The sequence below is a fragment of the Alexandromys fortis genome, unplaced genomic scaffold (assembly GCF_014885135.2).
Source record: "Alexandromys fortis isolate MF-2015 unplaced genomic scaffold, M_Fortis_MF-2015_v1.1 scaffold_16, whole genome shotgun sequence".
Classification (NCBI taxonomy): Eukaryota; Metazoa; Chordata; class Mammalia; order Rodentia; family Cricetidae; genus Alexandromys; species Alexandromys fortis.
The window spans coordinates 14,402,173-14,419,029 of record NW_026067893.1 but is presented as its reverse complement, the minus strand read 5'-3'; the positions used below and the strand labels follow the sequence as shown (position 1 = coordinate 14,419,029).

The window sequence follows — 16,857 nt, the reverse complement described above, 5'->3', positions numbered from 1 at the left end:
AGACTGAACCCAGGTCCTCAGGAAGAACAGCAAATGTTCTTGTATTAGTCAGGGTTCTCTAGAAGAGCAGAACTTATAGTGTGTGTGTGTGGGGGGGGGGACTTACTAGAATGACTTAGTTGTGGTTCAGCTAGTCTAACAATGGCTCTCTACCAATGGAAGGTCCAAGAATCCAGTAGTTAAGTCCATGGGACTGAATGACTCAGCTGGTCTTCAGGTGTGTACTGGAGTCCTAAAGAAGTAGCCTTTAATGCCAGTAAGTGAAATGAATTTGCTAGGGCAATCGAGAGCCAGAGCAAGCAGACAAAGAAAGCAATAGCAATCTTCCTCCTTCCATGGCCTTTACATAGGCTGCCAGCAGAAGGTGTGTTCCAGATTCCCACCTCAAAGATCCAGGTTAGAAATGGGTCTTCTCACTTCAAACAATTTAATTAAGAAAAAAAGTCCCTCACAGGTGTGCCTAGCCAGCTGGGTTTTAGTTAATTCCAGGTGTAGTCAAGTTGACAGCCAAGAATAACCACCATGGTTCTTAATCTCTGAGCCATCTCTCTAGCCTGTCATTCAGGTTTTAAATATTGGAGTTATTTCTGATTTGTCCCCGTTCCTTTTTTTATAATTTGCCATTGAGTCTTCTCTTCCCCACCTTTTCATGGCCATTAGTTTGGTGGTTACAACAGTCTTATAAGTAGGCCTTACTTCTCTAGGGTCTGTAAGTACTGGACCCCTAAACTATCTTTGGCTCCCTATGTCTTAATAAATTATGCAATTCCATATGTGACTTTCAAAATGCCTCCCCTGCTTTCTTTTTGAATCAAGTCCTTATCTCAGACTAACTTACCTCAGACAGCATTAAAAGGCTATTTTTATGTCCAGTTTATTAGACAGAATATTGTAGTTTAGAACCTCTTAACCACTTGCTAGAGCAGTGGTTTCTTCTCTCTGCTATGTGCTTTGCACTGTTATCTAATGATTAAGGACACATTTTTTTTTTGAACATTTGCCATGGCAAGAGTAAAAAAAAATTATAAGACAAAGAGTTTATTTAGGTCCATGATGATGACACATAGGCAGCAGGGTCAGGCATCTAGGGCAGAACTGAAAGCTTACATCTTGAACTGTAAGTAAGAGGCAGAAAGCATATTGGGAATTTTAAAGACGTGAATCATATCACCGAGGAACAATCTAAGCAATCAAGGAGAGGAGGCAAATACGTGATTAACTTACAGTGATATTGCTGCAGTAGAACTAAGGCCTGTGTTTGAACTTTTTAAAAATAATTTAATGATTTTTTATTTCTTTAATATTGTGCATTCATATTTTGCCTGTATGTATGTCTGTGTGAAGATGTCAGATCTCCTAAAACTGGAGTTACAGACAGTTGTGAGCTGCCATGTGGATGCTGGGCATTGAACCCGGGTCCTCAGGAAGAGCAGTCGGTGCTCTTAACTGCTGAGTCATCTCTCCAGCCCATATGTCTGAACTTTTCTAAATATTGAAAAAAGCAAAACATTAATAGCATCTATTGCCTAACACAGTGTTATTTTTATGCCTTCTTGTAGTGACTGTTAATTTATCTCCTAAAATAAAGTATATATTAGGGTATAGCTTAGAATGTTTGCTTTTCATACTCAAGGCTCTGGTTTCAGTTCCCAGCACTGTGCTCACACTGCAGATGTGTGCATGTGTGCATGCGTGCATATGTATGAACACAGAGGAGTATAAATTACATGAGAGTAGGTTTTTGATGAACCTCGACCTCATTTCTGCCATTGCCATTTAATCACTGTAATGTCTCTGAGCTCCTTTTTCTGTAGAAATAACAATACTAACAACTCTTTAAATGAAATAATTAAAGGAAGCAAAATTTTTTCCATCTGATAAACTTTAGATCTCTCTTTATATACAGCTGTGTCCACTCTGGTCATAAGGAATAAATATTTGATTGGTGGATGAATTTACTGTTGTTGTGGACTTTAGTTCATTCTGTCTTCCCAGAACATTTCGAAATTGAATTGGCACATTTGGGAGCCTATTATTAATAATAGTGGATTTTGCAAATTAATTTTGTTTCATTTTTTCTTTTTTCTTTTTTTTTCGAGACAGGGTTTCTCTGTAGCTTTGGAGCCTGCCCTTGAACTAGCTCTTATAGACCAGGCTAGCCTTGAACTCATTGAGATCTGCCTGCCTCTGCCTCCAAGTGCACCACCACCGACCGCCACATTTTGCAAATTTTATAACCCTTATTTAGTTTTTCTACAACTTTGTGTAATAAGCTAAATTGATTTGATCATCTTTCATTGTAAAGGAGATAGTTTCATTTTTGGAATGAATTAATAAATAGGACTTCTTAAAAGGTGATCATTGATGGATTGGTCAGCAAGATGGTTCAGCAGGCATAGACCCCTTCTATGAAGCCTGACAACCTGATCCAAGACCACCTAGTAGGAGAGATTTGCTTCTCCCTAAGTTGTCCTGTTCCCTCCACATGTGCACCATGGCATGTGCACCACCTCTTTCTCTCTCATAATAAGTAAGTAAATACATAAACATAAGTTTTAAAAGGTGATCATTGACTTGGTAAGTTAAGAGTCTGAATGCCTTATAAGGCATATGAAATACTACTTTTTTCTTGGCCTGAATTTTTTTTTAGTTGATAAAGTAGTGGAAAGAGAATTCTTTGCCATGGCTTAAGGATACATAAACTCTCAGTGCAAAAAAACTCTCTTTTTTTGTTGATTATTATAGCTTCTATTACTCCTAGAATTTGACCAACAGGGACCTGAGTTTAGGAGATTTTGTCATTCAGCTTTCATATAGTAAATGCTGAGGCCAGCCCATTGCCTGGAGAGCCCTCCATCAGTGAAAAGTATCTGTGGCGTTACTTTACACAGTCAAGTGTGGGGGAGGAGTGCAGGCTCTCAGGGTTCTCAGGGAGGATTTGAACCTTTGAACATGACAGGCATGTGATGTTGTGCTCTTGAAGCACCATACACCTTTTGTTGCAACATTTCATTCTTCCTTCTTAATCTTGGATTTACTAGAAACTCGTTTAGCACCCATTCTATTTTGCATAGGCTTTTTTATTTTTTAAAAAGATTTTAAATTATGTATATGTGGGAGGTGTGTGGGTTTGTGCATTTGAGTGTGGGTAGAGGTACATGACTAGGGTGAAGGCCAAAAGAGGTAGTTGGATCTTCTGGAGGTGATGGTTTTGAGCTGCCTAATGTGTGTGCTGGGAAATAAACTCCAGTCTCCTGAAAGAGCAGCAAGTACTCCTAAATGCTGAGCCACATCTCCAGCTCGTGTGTGTGTGCATATATGCACATAATATATTTTTATGTGTATGGGCATTTTGCCTACTTGTATGCCTGGTGTCAACAGAGGCCAGAAGAGGTTATTGTGTCCCCTGGACCTAGAGGTAAGGGCAGGTTAGAGCCACTATCCATGGTGCTGGGAACCCAGCCTTGGTCCTCTGCAAAAGTAGTAAGTGTTCTTAACCACTAAAGCATCTCTCCAACCTCTATATATGTGTTTTAAAAGCTGATGAACTTACATAGTTGGAGAAATTAAGCAGTTTAAACAAAGTATTGTAATCTTTAACTTTCTAAAGTTTTTAAAAATGTTTTTACTTTGAATTTTATTTTTACTTACTGTGTTTTGTGTGTGTGTGTGCATGTGTGCATGTGCCATGGTCTCTGGGGATGGAACTCAGATCTTAAGAGTTTTAAGGCTTGCTCATCAAGCACTTTTACTTGCTGAGCCATCTCCTCAGTCTGGCTTTCTGCAGTTTTGCCAAGGAGAGTCATCTGGGGTGAGATTAGAGAGAAAATGAGCTGAAGAAACGAGTGTGTGCTGTGCAGAACTGTGTTTACACAGGATAAGATGTTGTCTATTACCTGACTTTCTAGCTCTTGAGATGAATGATTAGTAAAAGTTAAATATTTAAATGTGGGAATATAGCTGTAGTTGCTGAATTGACACCCCCTACTTCTTTTTGGTTTATTTAAAAAATTAAGGATTTGGGGTATGACTCAGTGGCAAGGTGTTAGCATGGCCCTGGGTTTGCTCCCCCAGCAAAGGAGTTGAGAGGATGGGGGTTTAGAAATTTAAATATAATTTGCAAAGAGAAAAGGCAAGGCCAGCCTAAACCTTAGTTAGAAAGCTATGTGCTTCTTAAATATTTATTAGCCTGACATGGCCTTGCTGTAGAGCCCAGTATGATTTTAACCTCAATATTCTTGCTTTAGCTTTCCATGAATTGGGATTACTGGCATGTGCCATCATACCTGGATTTTCAAACATTTTTTTTCAGTCCTGGGGATAGAACCTACACACACTAGGGAAGCACTCTACCACTGAGCTGTATCTCCAGCCCCCCCTCCCCTTTTTTTAAATACGGTATTGCCAAGTTGCCCAGACTGGCCTTAAACTTACTCCATAGATGAGGCAGGTCTTGAATGTGTGATCTTCCAGCATTAGTCTCTAGTAGTTGGGATCACAGGTCTGACTGTTCATCAAAGGAAATATGTATTAAATGGACAGAATATGTATATCTTTGTTTAAAATTGATCCATAAATTGGCCTGAAAGGCACAGAATGCATATGATCATAGCAGCCAAGATGACAGTGTTTTCTACTTTCATTGTCCAAGTTTCCTTTGCCTTTTCTCTCCCTTCATTTAAAAAATGTTCTTAAATCTGAAGAAAGAAGGGAAACTGGCAAAGTTAGAGCCTATTCCATTTATTTTGTAATGATCTGTTTTTCTCAAAGATTTAAGCAGCATTTACCAGTATGAATAAGATTAATTATTACAATACAAACCAATTTGAAAATTGGTTTTTAAATTGAGCCATAATATGTAAAATCTTATGGTAATGTGCAAATCCGACTATATTCAAGTGCAGTTTTCATACCCATACCAATTGTCTTGTAATAATCAAGAATGCATCCTCTGTGTGGTATTTGGAAGTTAATACTATTTTAGAAATCACACTGGTATATATAGTGGCTTCCCTGGGTGTATGTGGCTCATTATTGATCATAATTTTATTTTGAAATTTTAGTTTAAGCAGATAGGGTAAGCCCCTTTCAGATTTTTAGTGGTTAGAGGTGTTTTGATGGAGGATTGGGATATATGAATGAGGAGGACTGTTAGAATGAACAACATTGAAAGAAGCTCAGATAACAGTTCATCAGGTGGTAATAAAAACTAGCACAGATTCACATGGAGAACAGGAGACAAATAATTCCTGGGAGAAATGCTTTCAAAACTTAACCGTGAAACTCTCACAAGTACAAATAAATATGTGCATTATAATGAGAAGGAAGAGTCCCAGGTCTGTGGATGAAGGGGTTTTGGTTGAGTTCTAGACCCAGTGGTGCTGACTGTGCATTGTGCAGAGGGCTTCAGTATGCTTAGCATGTGTGAGTTCTGCCTCCTCTGATAGCTGTCTTTCAGGCTTACTCTGTTTCCCTCCATCGCATTCTTTTTGTATGTACTTTCATCTTTTCTGCCTCTCATATATCTCAAATTGAAATCTCCTTCAGAATGACACTCCTTTTTTACTCATCAGCTTTAACCAAATACTTAATAAATGCACCATAGCTCTAAAGAAAAACTAATAGTTAGGAAGTCTTAACAGCAAGTTTCTTTATATTAGGAATCTTTTTTTTTTTTTTTTTTTTTTTTTTTTTTTTTTTTTGGATATTCAAGACAGGGTTTCTCAGTATCTATGGAACTAGTCCTAGAACTCGCTCTATACACCAGGCTGGCCTTGAATTCACACAGATCAGCCTACCTCTGCCTCCTGAGTGCTGGGATTAAAGGCATGCACCACCACTGCCCATCTTATATTAGAAAATTTTAATGTATAGGGATTTAATGCTGATGGAATGTTGTTAGACTATAAGTTCCATGAAGGAAAAGTTTTTTTTTTTTTGATGCCAGTTTGCTAAGAGCTTTGGCTATCATGGTATTCACTCTGTAAACTTAAACTGATCATAAACTATAGGCAATCATCCTACCTCGGTCTTTCAAGGTCTGGGTTGAAGTTCTCCATCCCCACTTTGTGAAATAGGGATGATGAAGGCAGGAGGAGAGTTCTAGGAAGCAGTAGGTATGAATTCTAGTCTCTACTTTCTGTGCTATTTTCTAAATTCATGAGCATGAACAGACAAGTACCGAACTGTAAAATGAGGAAAATAACCTGTAAGCAGGAGTCTAGATTGGATCATATTTGGAGCTTAGCAACTGTTATTATATAGGCAGTTTGAGTAGGGAACACTGTATCTTGCATCCTGTTGCTAATTTCTGCTAATTATTTAAAGAAATAAAAGAACCAGCCAGGCCGTGGTGCTGCATGCCTTTAATCCCAGCACTCAGGAGGGAGAGGCAGGCAGATCTCTGTGAGTTCGAGGCTAGCCTGGTCTACAAGAGCGAGCTCCAGGACAGGCCCCAAAGCTACAGAGAAACCCTGTCTTGACCCGCCCCCCACCCCCATAACCAGAACATTGTCTCACATGCTGTGAATAAATGACTTCTCTATTTTAAAATCTATCTTCATTGAGTGTGGTTGGGTACTATCATAGTGCTCAAGCTAATGGACAAAACTTCACCCGGGGTACTTTTAGAGAAACATGACGGATGTAGGCTCCATTCTGTCATACATAGTATCTTATGAAACTAAACAGAGATCAGGGAGATGGTTCAGTCAGTAAAGAAAGTGCTCACCAGGCAAACGTGAGGACCTGAGTTCCAGCTCTCGCATCCCTGTTTAAAAACAAACAACCTGAGCATGTGCTCTTATAAGGCAAAGACAGGAGGATCCCTTGCTCTTGCTGGTCAGCCAGCCTAGTCTAGTCAGCAAGTCCCAGATGAGACTTCATCTCGGGGAAAAAGGTGGATGACTCCTGAGGAACAACACCTGAGGTTGACCCCTGATTGCCCCCCCACACACACATACACACCTGCAAACGACTCTCTCCTAGCCTCAAAGCACAATGTTTAGTGTCATTAGAGCTGGTAGTTTTTTGCCTACTGAATACACTATTCGCTCACATAATTTCTTTGCTGAAGGTTTTAGTACCTCAGCTTTCAGAGTCCCTTCTCTTCTTCCCGTTATTTTGTTTCTGTTTGAATTGCTTCTTGTCCTGGCCCCTTTAATCCATCTGGAAAGATGAAGAGGCAGCTGCTATGGTTAACTGTGCATTTTGGTTCATGAATAACAGACTTACCCAGCTACATAAAGCATATGCAAACTGTGCAGAGTTAGCTGCTGTTGGGGCCGTAGGGATACAATGCTTTTTCTTTTCTTTTTTAAAAAAAGTTCTCCCCTGTCTCAAAAAACCAAAAAAAAAAAGTTTTTATGGTTTTCATGTGGTATTTTGTTTTCTATTTTACCATTCTTCATATAGTAATGCTACCACAAAGTTCTCTTTTTTCTGCTTAGTCTGTATTATGATGAATTTATAGAAGGTGGGTAAGGTCCAAAAAGGAAATGGATCAGTCATTTCTGTTTAAGAAGTAATTTTCCTAGTTAGGGTATAATCGTAGAAAATGGGGACAGCTTTTGTTTTTGGAACTCTAACTTGTTTTCTCTTTCTTGCCTTTTGGCTACTAGGGCTCCTTTTGAGTTTCTCTGGGGTTAGAATCACTATATATTATGTTTCTTGAATATGTTTCTTTCATAGCTGGGCGTAGTGACACTTGGGAGGCAGAGGCAAGCAGAGTGCAGCCTGGTCTACACAGCGAGCTCTAGGCAAGCTAAGGCTAATAGTGAGACTGCACCTTACCCTCTCCCAGTGTTTCTATCATAAAAGCCAGCTACAACTTGAATATTGCATTCAACCAACCCTTGAAAATTCCTGTAATCTGCCATCCTGTCTCATACTGTCCCATCTCATAGTTGTCCTCTCTCTGCAGTGCTCTATGCCCAGGTCTCTGTGGCTGGGCTGCTCCAGCCTAGCGGACAGCATGCCTTCGCTGCGATGCCTGTATAACCCAGGGACTGGCGCACTCACAGCTTTCCAGGTACTTTCTCTGTCTCTGTGGGTTGTTGGTGGGGCGTATGTATCTAATTCATTAGTATGTCTTTCTTTCTTTCCAGTGCTTTACTTACATCCACCTCTTCTCCATTATATAGCCTGTACTTCACATCACTCAGTATTTCTTTAATGACTTACTTTTAATGTAGACCCAAACTTAATCTATTTTTAAAACATCTTTATCATAATTGGCTTGTCAAAATGGACATAGCACAGCTTGATGGTGGGTTTCAGATCTTAAAGAAGTATGATACTAATTTTTAAAATAATCTAAATAGCAATTCATATTGTACTGTTTACTCTGGACCTTCATAAGATCAAATCATGTGATTAGATGATTGAAATTAAATGTACACACATTTTATGTTTTTCATATGATAACTGCTATGTTGAGAATGCTTGAGTTACTATGTTACTATCCATGCGTGTATAATTTATCAGAACTATTTGTTACTTGTATCTTAAAGATGGTTTCTAGTTTCAGAGTGGGAAAGCTGTAGATACTTTGTTCATTTTGAGACAGTCCAGTTGTCTTACATGATTGATGGGCTCTAGCTCCTCTCAGTCTTTCTTAGAGGCCAAGAGGTCAGTTCCATGATGTAAGAGAAGCTATAGAAAAAGAGGATGGAACGTTGGAGAGGAAAATGAAAGAACTTGGTGCTCAGAGCTTATGGATTAGGGTATCATGCACGCTTGTTTTCTTAGTGGAAGTGTTGTCTATTCACTTCAGGTATTCGGAATTTGTGTTTAACATTTTATAATAATATTAAAAATAGTCCTTTTTTCCTTTTAGGTATATTTTAGTTTTATTTATGTGTATGCAGGTGCCTAAGGAGGCCAGAAGGGAGGGTCAGATTCCCTGAAGCTGTTGTGTCTGACAGGCAATTGTAAACCACCAGACATGGGTTCTGAGACCCAAACTCAGGTCATCTGGAAAGAGCATTAAGCTATTCAGCTCCTTAAATTGTTTTTTTTTTTAATTTGTGTGTGTGAGAAAGTGTGTTGTGTGTGTGTGACAGGACTAAGCTCTGTAGAACAAACAGGCTTACCCCAAAGCTGAAATTATAGGAGCGGGCCACATGCCCAGCTATTTACCTAGTTGTTTTTGTTTGATACAGGGTCTCAGGTAGACTGGGCTAGCCACAAACTTACTAGTAGCCAAGAATTTCTGACTTTGCCCCCACCTCCCAAGTGCTGGGATTATAAGTGGTTACCACCTCACATCAGAAAACCTGTTTTAAATAAGTTTTTAGGGACTGGAGAGATGACTCAAATTAAAAGCACTTACTACTCTCACAGAGGACCCAATTTTTGTTTTGTTTTTTAAAGATTTGTTTAATATGTACACAGTGTTCTGCCTGCATAGCAGAAGAGGGCACCAGATTTCATGATAGTTGGTTGTGAGCACTGAAATTGAACTCAGAACCCTGAATAAGTAGCCAGTCCTCTTAACCTCTGAGCCATCTCCAGTCCTTACCTAGTTGTTTTTAACCTATGCAGTTGATTATCTGTTCAGAGGAAATTCATAGACAAGCTGTAATTAAATATGAAAGTACCCATGGTTGAGTCTTAAGGAAAGGAAGTAAGTGCTGACAGTTAGTCTTCAGTGATACTATTTTATCAATGATCCTGCTGGAGACTTTAATTTTCCTTTGTACAGTTTAATGTCAATCTTCCTTTACTTATACTCTAAAACTGTAAAGCATGTTGACTCTAAATATAGGTAAATCCTTTTAAATACATTGTCACTGTTTTAGTTAGGATTTGTATTACTGTAAAGAGGTATATCATCACAGTAATTTTTAAGGTTTATTTATTTATTATGAATAATATTCTGTCTGTATGTTTGCCTGCACGCCAAAAGAAGGCATCAGATCTCATTACAGATGGTTGTGAGCCACCATGTGGTTGCTGGCAATTGAACTCAGGACCTTTGGAAGAGCAGTCAATGCTCTTATCCTCTGATCTACCTCTCCAGCTCTGACCACAACAATTCTTATAAAGAAAAATATTTAGCTGAGGCTGACTTACTGTTGTTTAGTCTGTTTTTGTCATGGCAGGAAGCATGGTGGCACACAGGCAATGTGGTACTGGAGAGTTTCCTGAGAGTTCTACATCCGGGTCAGCAGATAACAGGGTGAGAGTGAAACTGAGCCTGGCTTGAATATTTGGAACCTCAAAGCCCACCCCCAGTGGCACACTTCCTCTAACAAAGCCACACCTCCTAATAGTGCCACACTCCCTGTGGGCCTGTGGAGGTCATTTTCATTCAAACCAGAGTCACTCACTAGTAGTATGATCTTGAATAAATTGTTTTACTCTGATGCTCTTTTTTAAAATCTGTTAAGTGGTGACTGTGGACATGAACGAACACATGGTAATAGTTGTTGCTTCTCATCATCATCATCATATACATTGTTGCTTTGTTAGAGAGTATATATAATAATCTGAGAGTGTTAGTTCATCTCAGAATGAATTGTCTTATTAAGTTTGTTTTTGTTCATTTTTTTAAACGATGTGTCCTGCTGAGGAAAGTACTGACCTAAGAAGAACTGAGTCCAAACTATTGCTGATTTTGAGTTTTCTGGTTTTGTTTTGTTATTGTTTTGTTTTAGACAGAATATCGTTTTATAGCCCAGGTTGACATGGAACTTTAGTGCATCCTGCCTCAGCCTTCTGAGCCCTGGAGTTATAGGTGTGTATCACCAAGCCCTGCTTGATCCTTTTGGTTTTTAGATGGTTTCAATGAGTTTGACTAGCCTGCAAAGTCTCAGGGAATAGGCTCTTCAAGATTGGCCTCGCTTTAGATGCATTTAGGGGCTCCACAGTCACTCTCGGGTTTGATAATTTATTTGAAAGTATTCAAAGAATTTTCTGAAAACAGTGATACAGTTTATTAACAGGAAAAGGATACAGGTTAAACTTATCCAAAGGAGACATCCAAGGGCCAGAGAGATGGCTCAGTGGGTAAGGATTAGGAACTTGAATTCAATTCTTGGATCTTTCAAGGTAGCAGAAGAGAACTTACTCCCCCAGTCCTCGGTTGTGTACACACATGCACAAATACAGACTCACAAATATTTTATTTTATGTATATGGGTGTATGTCTGTGTACCACATGCATACAGTGCTTGCAGAGGCCAGAAGAAATTGTTGGTTCCCCTTGGACAGGAGTTACAGATAGTAGTGGGTCATCATGTGGGTACTGGGAATGAAACCCAGTGCTCTTAACCATTGAACCATCTTTCTAGCCCTAAATAAATAATTTTTAAATAATACTTAATTAAAAAACAAATAAACAAACAAAACCCGGAAGAGACATATAGGAAAGGATCTTGGAGGAATTGCAATGTAGAAGTTTTGATCACTCTTTATTTGTGGAACCATGGATGGTATTATAGTCTCCCAGCCACAGTGTATGGTGATCTATACCAATCTTCAAAGTCATATTTATTGTGACTTATTCACTTACTACCTGCATGGCTGGCTTTTAGTCTCCATCCCATCCCTGTAGGCCACACTAAGCCTATCTCCTCTTGGCATTGAAACTGATACAGTGTGACTTCAAGCACTCAATGTAGATTGTATTTCTAGTATCTAAAGTTCCCAAGCAAACAGAGACCCTTCTGTCAGCAAGAGGTCAAGAAACCTAGAGACCATCTCTTGGTAACCAAGGGCAAAGGCCAAATTTCTTTTTGAATAAGGTTAATTCTTCACTACATAGGTGTCATAACCTGTTCTGTGAATGTGATGAGACCAATTTATCTTTGTATATATAGAAGCCCAAATTTCATAGTTTTATATGTATTTATGTTTACATATGTGTCATATTTTATATGTTATTTTTATATTTATATGCCATTGTGAAATGAGCAAGAGAGCTATGAAGCCACATCATCTCAAAAGCATAATCTCCCCAAACTGATTGATTCTATAAAGAATGTGTAGAAAAATTGTAGATTGTTAACGAGAGGGACCTGCCTAGAGTTAGAGCTAAGTGGTAAGGGCATCTGCTTGGTGTGCAAAGGGCCCTACATTCTATCTGTAGCACCATAAATAAAACAAGGTAATCATGGTCTAACTTCAGAGTTGGGGTAAGAAGGATCAGGTAACCTGTGTTGAGAATCTAAACAAGTGGAAATCATTTAAACAGAGAGTTAGACTGAGGACAGGTATGGCTCGGTGNCCACACACACACACACACACACACACACACACACACACACACACACAAGACACAACTATTTCAGAGACTACAGAGGAAACAGGAGAAACTTACTGAGAAAGGCCTAAGGAAGCTATTGATCACCTAATCACTTAGGACTCGGCATCATGGACAAAGGTGCTGGAAGGATTTGAGCACAAATTTGACCTGGCTGGATGTGTGACACTGTGGTTATAGAAAGATTGTTTCAGTAACTTATCATTTTTGTTGCTTGGTTTTTTGTTTTGAGGTAAGGTCTTATGTAGCCCTTACCTATACCAATCCTCATACCTCTTCCTCCAGAGTGCTGAGATTATAGGCTGTGCCACCACACACACAGTTTTACTGAGGGGAAGGAGAAGGAGTGGATGTGGGGGAGAGGGGAGGTAGGAGAGGAACTAGGAGATGATTAGGCTACAATATATGAGAAAAAAAATAAATAGAAAAAAAGGCAAAAAAATTTTGAGAGACCGAAAACTAATTTTAATATTTCTATGATATTTATTGTTCGAAATGAGAGTAGAAAAATACTATTAATTTCTTTAACTAACTGTAATAAACCTCCAGGATGTGAAAGTATACAACTGTAATTTCAACAGTCTGGAGGAGGAGGCCGGAGGATCTTAAATTCAAGGTCAGTCTGGCTACAGGTCAAGTTTGAAGCCAGCCTGGCCTACATAGATAACCCCCATAACAACAATAACAACAACAACAACAACACAATAATGGATAGGACTTTTATTTTCTTTTTCAAGATAAGGTTTCTCTGCATCACCTGGCTGTCCCTAGAACTTACCCTTTAGAACAGGCTGGCCTGAAATTCAGCAGAGATCTACTTACCTCTTTCTCTTGTGCGCTGATTTTAAAGGCGTATGTGCCACTACTGCCCAGCTAGAAAGGACATTTGAATGAACTGTATTCAAAACATTAATACTGGCATTGTTTCATTTTGATACATCTAGTTTCTGGAGTAATTAAAGGCAGGTGGATTTTCATATACGCTTCTGCATTCATTGTTATGCTTTGTTTAAATCATGGGAAGACTGTCTGGTCTATATATGCCTGCTGCTGGTGGCACACGCCTTTAATCCCAGTACTCGGGAGGCAGAGGCAGGCTATATAGCAAGTCTGGAATCCATGAGATCCTGTCTCTAAAGTGTGTGTGTGTGTGTGTGTGTGTGTGTGTGTGTGTGTTTAATCCCTCTAACTTGGGTATCAAAGAACCAAGAAAAATTCAAATTTTCATTTATCCTAAAGCAGTTTTGTATTAAAGTAGAAAATAATTCTGAACCAGTTCACTACCAGAGCTTTTTGTAGTTTTAATTTAAAAAGTCAACAGTTATTTTTAAAAGCTTAACACATTCTCTATATGTAACTACATTTGGAATTTATTAGGAGAACACTTACTTAGAGTTTTTTTAAATGTGTATGAGTGTTGCCTGCATATATTATGTGCCTGGTTCCATGGAGGTCAGAAAAGAGCATTGGATCTGCCATCATGTGGGTGCTGGAAACCAAACCTGGGTCCTCTTCAAGAACAGTAAGTGCTAAGTGCTTCTAATTTCTAAGCCATCTCTCCAGTCCTCTGTAGAGATTTTACTGGAAAACCAAAGAGTATATTGAAGCAGGTTAGCTGTTGATTGATTGATTACATCCCAGGAGTCAAAACTTTTAATATAAGCAGAAAGAGAGCTGCTTATAAGACCAGAAGGAAAGGAAGGCCAGAGGTTGGCATGTGGGAAAGGGACTAGGGCCCTAGTGCAGGATTACCTGCAGTCTGAGCCTGGTTCTGTTCTTAACCACTAAGCAATCTCTCCAGCCCCAGGCTTTCTGTTTGAAAGAGATCATTATTTGGCTGGAGATGTAGCTCAATTTGTATAATGCTTTCCTATTATCCATGAGGTTTTATTTTTGATCCCCAGCATTTCATAAACCAGATGCGATGGCACATGTCTGTGATTCCAGAAGGACTAGAAGTGTAAAGTCATCCTTAGCTACATAGGATGCATGAGACCCTGTTTCCAATAATAGTTTTTAATAATAACAATAATTTATAACATCATATTTTATATAATACAATATTATGTGATAGAATTATGAAAAATAGTAAATAGATAAATTTTAATTATCACTAATTAACATACCTGTTTTCATCAGTCTGGGATGACTTAATTATGCATCCATGTATGCGTAGGCATGTATAGACAAATAATAGTTTTGTTTTTGAATGTTCTTATTGTTTGTATTAATTATAAATCAAACATTTATTATTATCTGTAGAAAATACAAAGAAGCAGAAAGAAGCCAATAGTGATGTTCTCTCAGATATTATCATTTTATTAATGTTAGCTAGTACTTCAGTATTTCACATAAATTATGTGCTTGCTCATACTATTTACCAGCTGGTATACCTGATGATATTGACCACTCTTTATTTTGTGGACAGTTCCTTACATGTTCATAGGTTGAATGAAGTTTGAGCCTGGCTTCTACCCCACAACTGTTTTCCTTTCATATAATTCTCAGCTGTTGCAAAATTTACAGTTCCCTGCAATGCAAAATGAGTACAGGATTCCAATTTTGAAAATAGCAGCATTTGACCAAACTCTGATGCATCTCTGTCTTGTGTCATCTAATCACTCCACCTGAGGACCCTGCCGTTCTGCCTGTGTGTGTTTACCTATCGAGATAACCCTTGGTCTTTAAGAGACTGAGCTTAAGTTGGGATGGGATAAAGCCCTTTGTGATGTTTACTCTTTTCCCTTTCCGGCTAGTCACACATTGTGCCCAGGTTATGCAGCAACAATGCTGTGCTGCACGGGATGACTGTTCTGCTCTGATTGTCTGTGTCTTCTGTTAGACTGAATTCTTTAAAGGTTGGACTACGCTTTGTTCATTTACTTTTCCATTGTCAAAAGTAATATTTCATACTTTTGCTGAATTAATGAATAAACAGACTTAGATAATTTGAAGAAAGCTATCCATTAACAAATACAGGGTAAGAAAAGAAGAAGCATTATATTGTTGGTAGTCCCTTAACATACATATATACAGATGTTCTGTATTCAGAAAGAAATCATGATAATTAAACAGTCATTCCAATCATCACACACTTGCACAGAGAAAAGAAAAACATGCAGGATCTGATTTATGGGAAGTCCTCAAATTTTATATATTTGGCTTTCTTACAACTCACTGTGATGGTCCCCTCTGAGTTGGATTCTGTATTCTGAATTTGGACTCTTGCTCATGAACAAATGCACATTTTAAGCTATTAAAGATTGGCACTGCCAGCCAACTAATAGTTCAGTTTCAATGACGTCAACATCTTTATCTTCAGAGCAGTGTGTATTTGGGCAGTTATTTGACTATTTCATTGCCGTGTACCCCTTTGTAAAAGAAAGGAGTAAAATCAGAATGCTGAATATACTGAGCGCTGGGCTAGAGAAAGGTTGAGATCATCATAGTGACTAGACATGATCCTTTTAGTCTTGGTTAAGTTCAGTTTTGAAGCATATATGGGAAATGTTGGAAATACATTTTTTCCGAATATCATGTCTTTAATGTGAGGGGTTGGGGAGATGGCTCAGAGGGCAAGAGTGCTTGGTGTGCAAGCATGGGGACTTGGGTTCAAATCACAGCATCCATAAAATAGCCAAGTATGCCTGTGTGTAGCCTTTTGTAACTCAAGCAGTGTGGAGAGAGTGGAGGCAGGGGGATGGCTGAAGCTTCCTGGTCACCAGTGTGGTTCCAGATTCTGTCAGAGGTAAGAAGAAAGACTGACACACCAGACAACCCCCTAACTGTGTGTGTGTGTGGATCTGTGTGTGTTCACGTGTGTGTGTACATGTGTGTGCTTTTGTGTGTGTAAAACACAAAATTATTAAAAAAATATAGTGGTTATGTTTAAAATATTATCTGTAACATTGAAATCTAGTGTTAAGCATATGTATTTTCATCTTCTTCATATACTGTCAAGTGTAAAAAGTAGAAATGACCTGAGTTGGCTACAGTTGTCTTGGGAAAAATCTATATTAAAGAAGTGACTTCTTGGACTGGTTATCTTTCCAGCAGCTTGCATGGTTGTTGAATTATTTTGTTTCAAGTTTGTTAATAACACATTTCTTTGTTGCTGAGCATTTTAACATGTCCAGGTGTAGCTAATGTTCTTTTATTATGGGGTAATGTATGACTTTATCTAATGTTTAGAATGCCAAAATCATCATCTTGTGAGACAAATCAGATTTTCTTGAGACATTTTTTCTTTATAATGTATATAAAAAATAAAAATCATCACAAAGTATTTCTTAATTTAGATATATTGAATAAGAGTGAATTTTCCTTCAACTGCTTTAAGTCCATCAAAACATATAATGGCAGAAGGGATAGATAGTAAAGTCAGGTACTGCCAGAAATTAAAGAAAACCACAGGAATGGACCCAAACTGATGGGAGGAGGGCGATGGTAGCCTTTGGAGGCACTCTGCCTAAGAGATGATTCTTGCTGTGGGCACTTGAATCTTCTATATTCTCTGAAGAGGGATACATGTTACTTCTTTATATTCTAAGATTTCTTTTTATATCCATGTTTGTTTGTGCTGGGTAGAGGCC

The 16,857-nt window shown here is 38.5% G+C and overlaps 1 protein-coding gene across 11 annotated transcripts in view; it reads left to right on the top strand.

The window, feature by feature from the left end:
- Positions 1-16,857, top strand: part of Btrc (beta-transducin repeat containing E3 ubiquitin protein ligase) — a 174,831-nt gene that overhangs the window by 59,066 nt on the left and 98,908 nt on the right. For 6 of the 11 annotated variants that reach the window (XM_050147394.1, XM_050147355.1, XM_050147366.1 and 3 more), the window contains one exon: positions 7,922-8,029. The exons of 4 other annotated variants lie outside the window; for them this stretch is intronic. In XM_050147394.1, coding sequence (XP_050003351.1) covers positions 7,922-8,029 — 108 coding nt within the window. Of the gene's footprint in view, positions 1-7,921; positions 8,030-10,088; positions 10,181-16,857 lie in introns of those variants that run through there. One more of the 11 variants, XM_050147386.1, reaches the window with a different exon arrangement.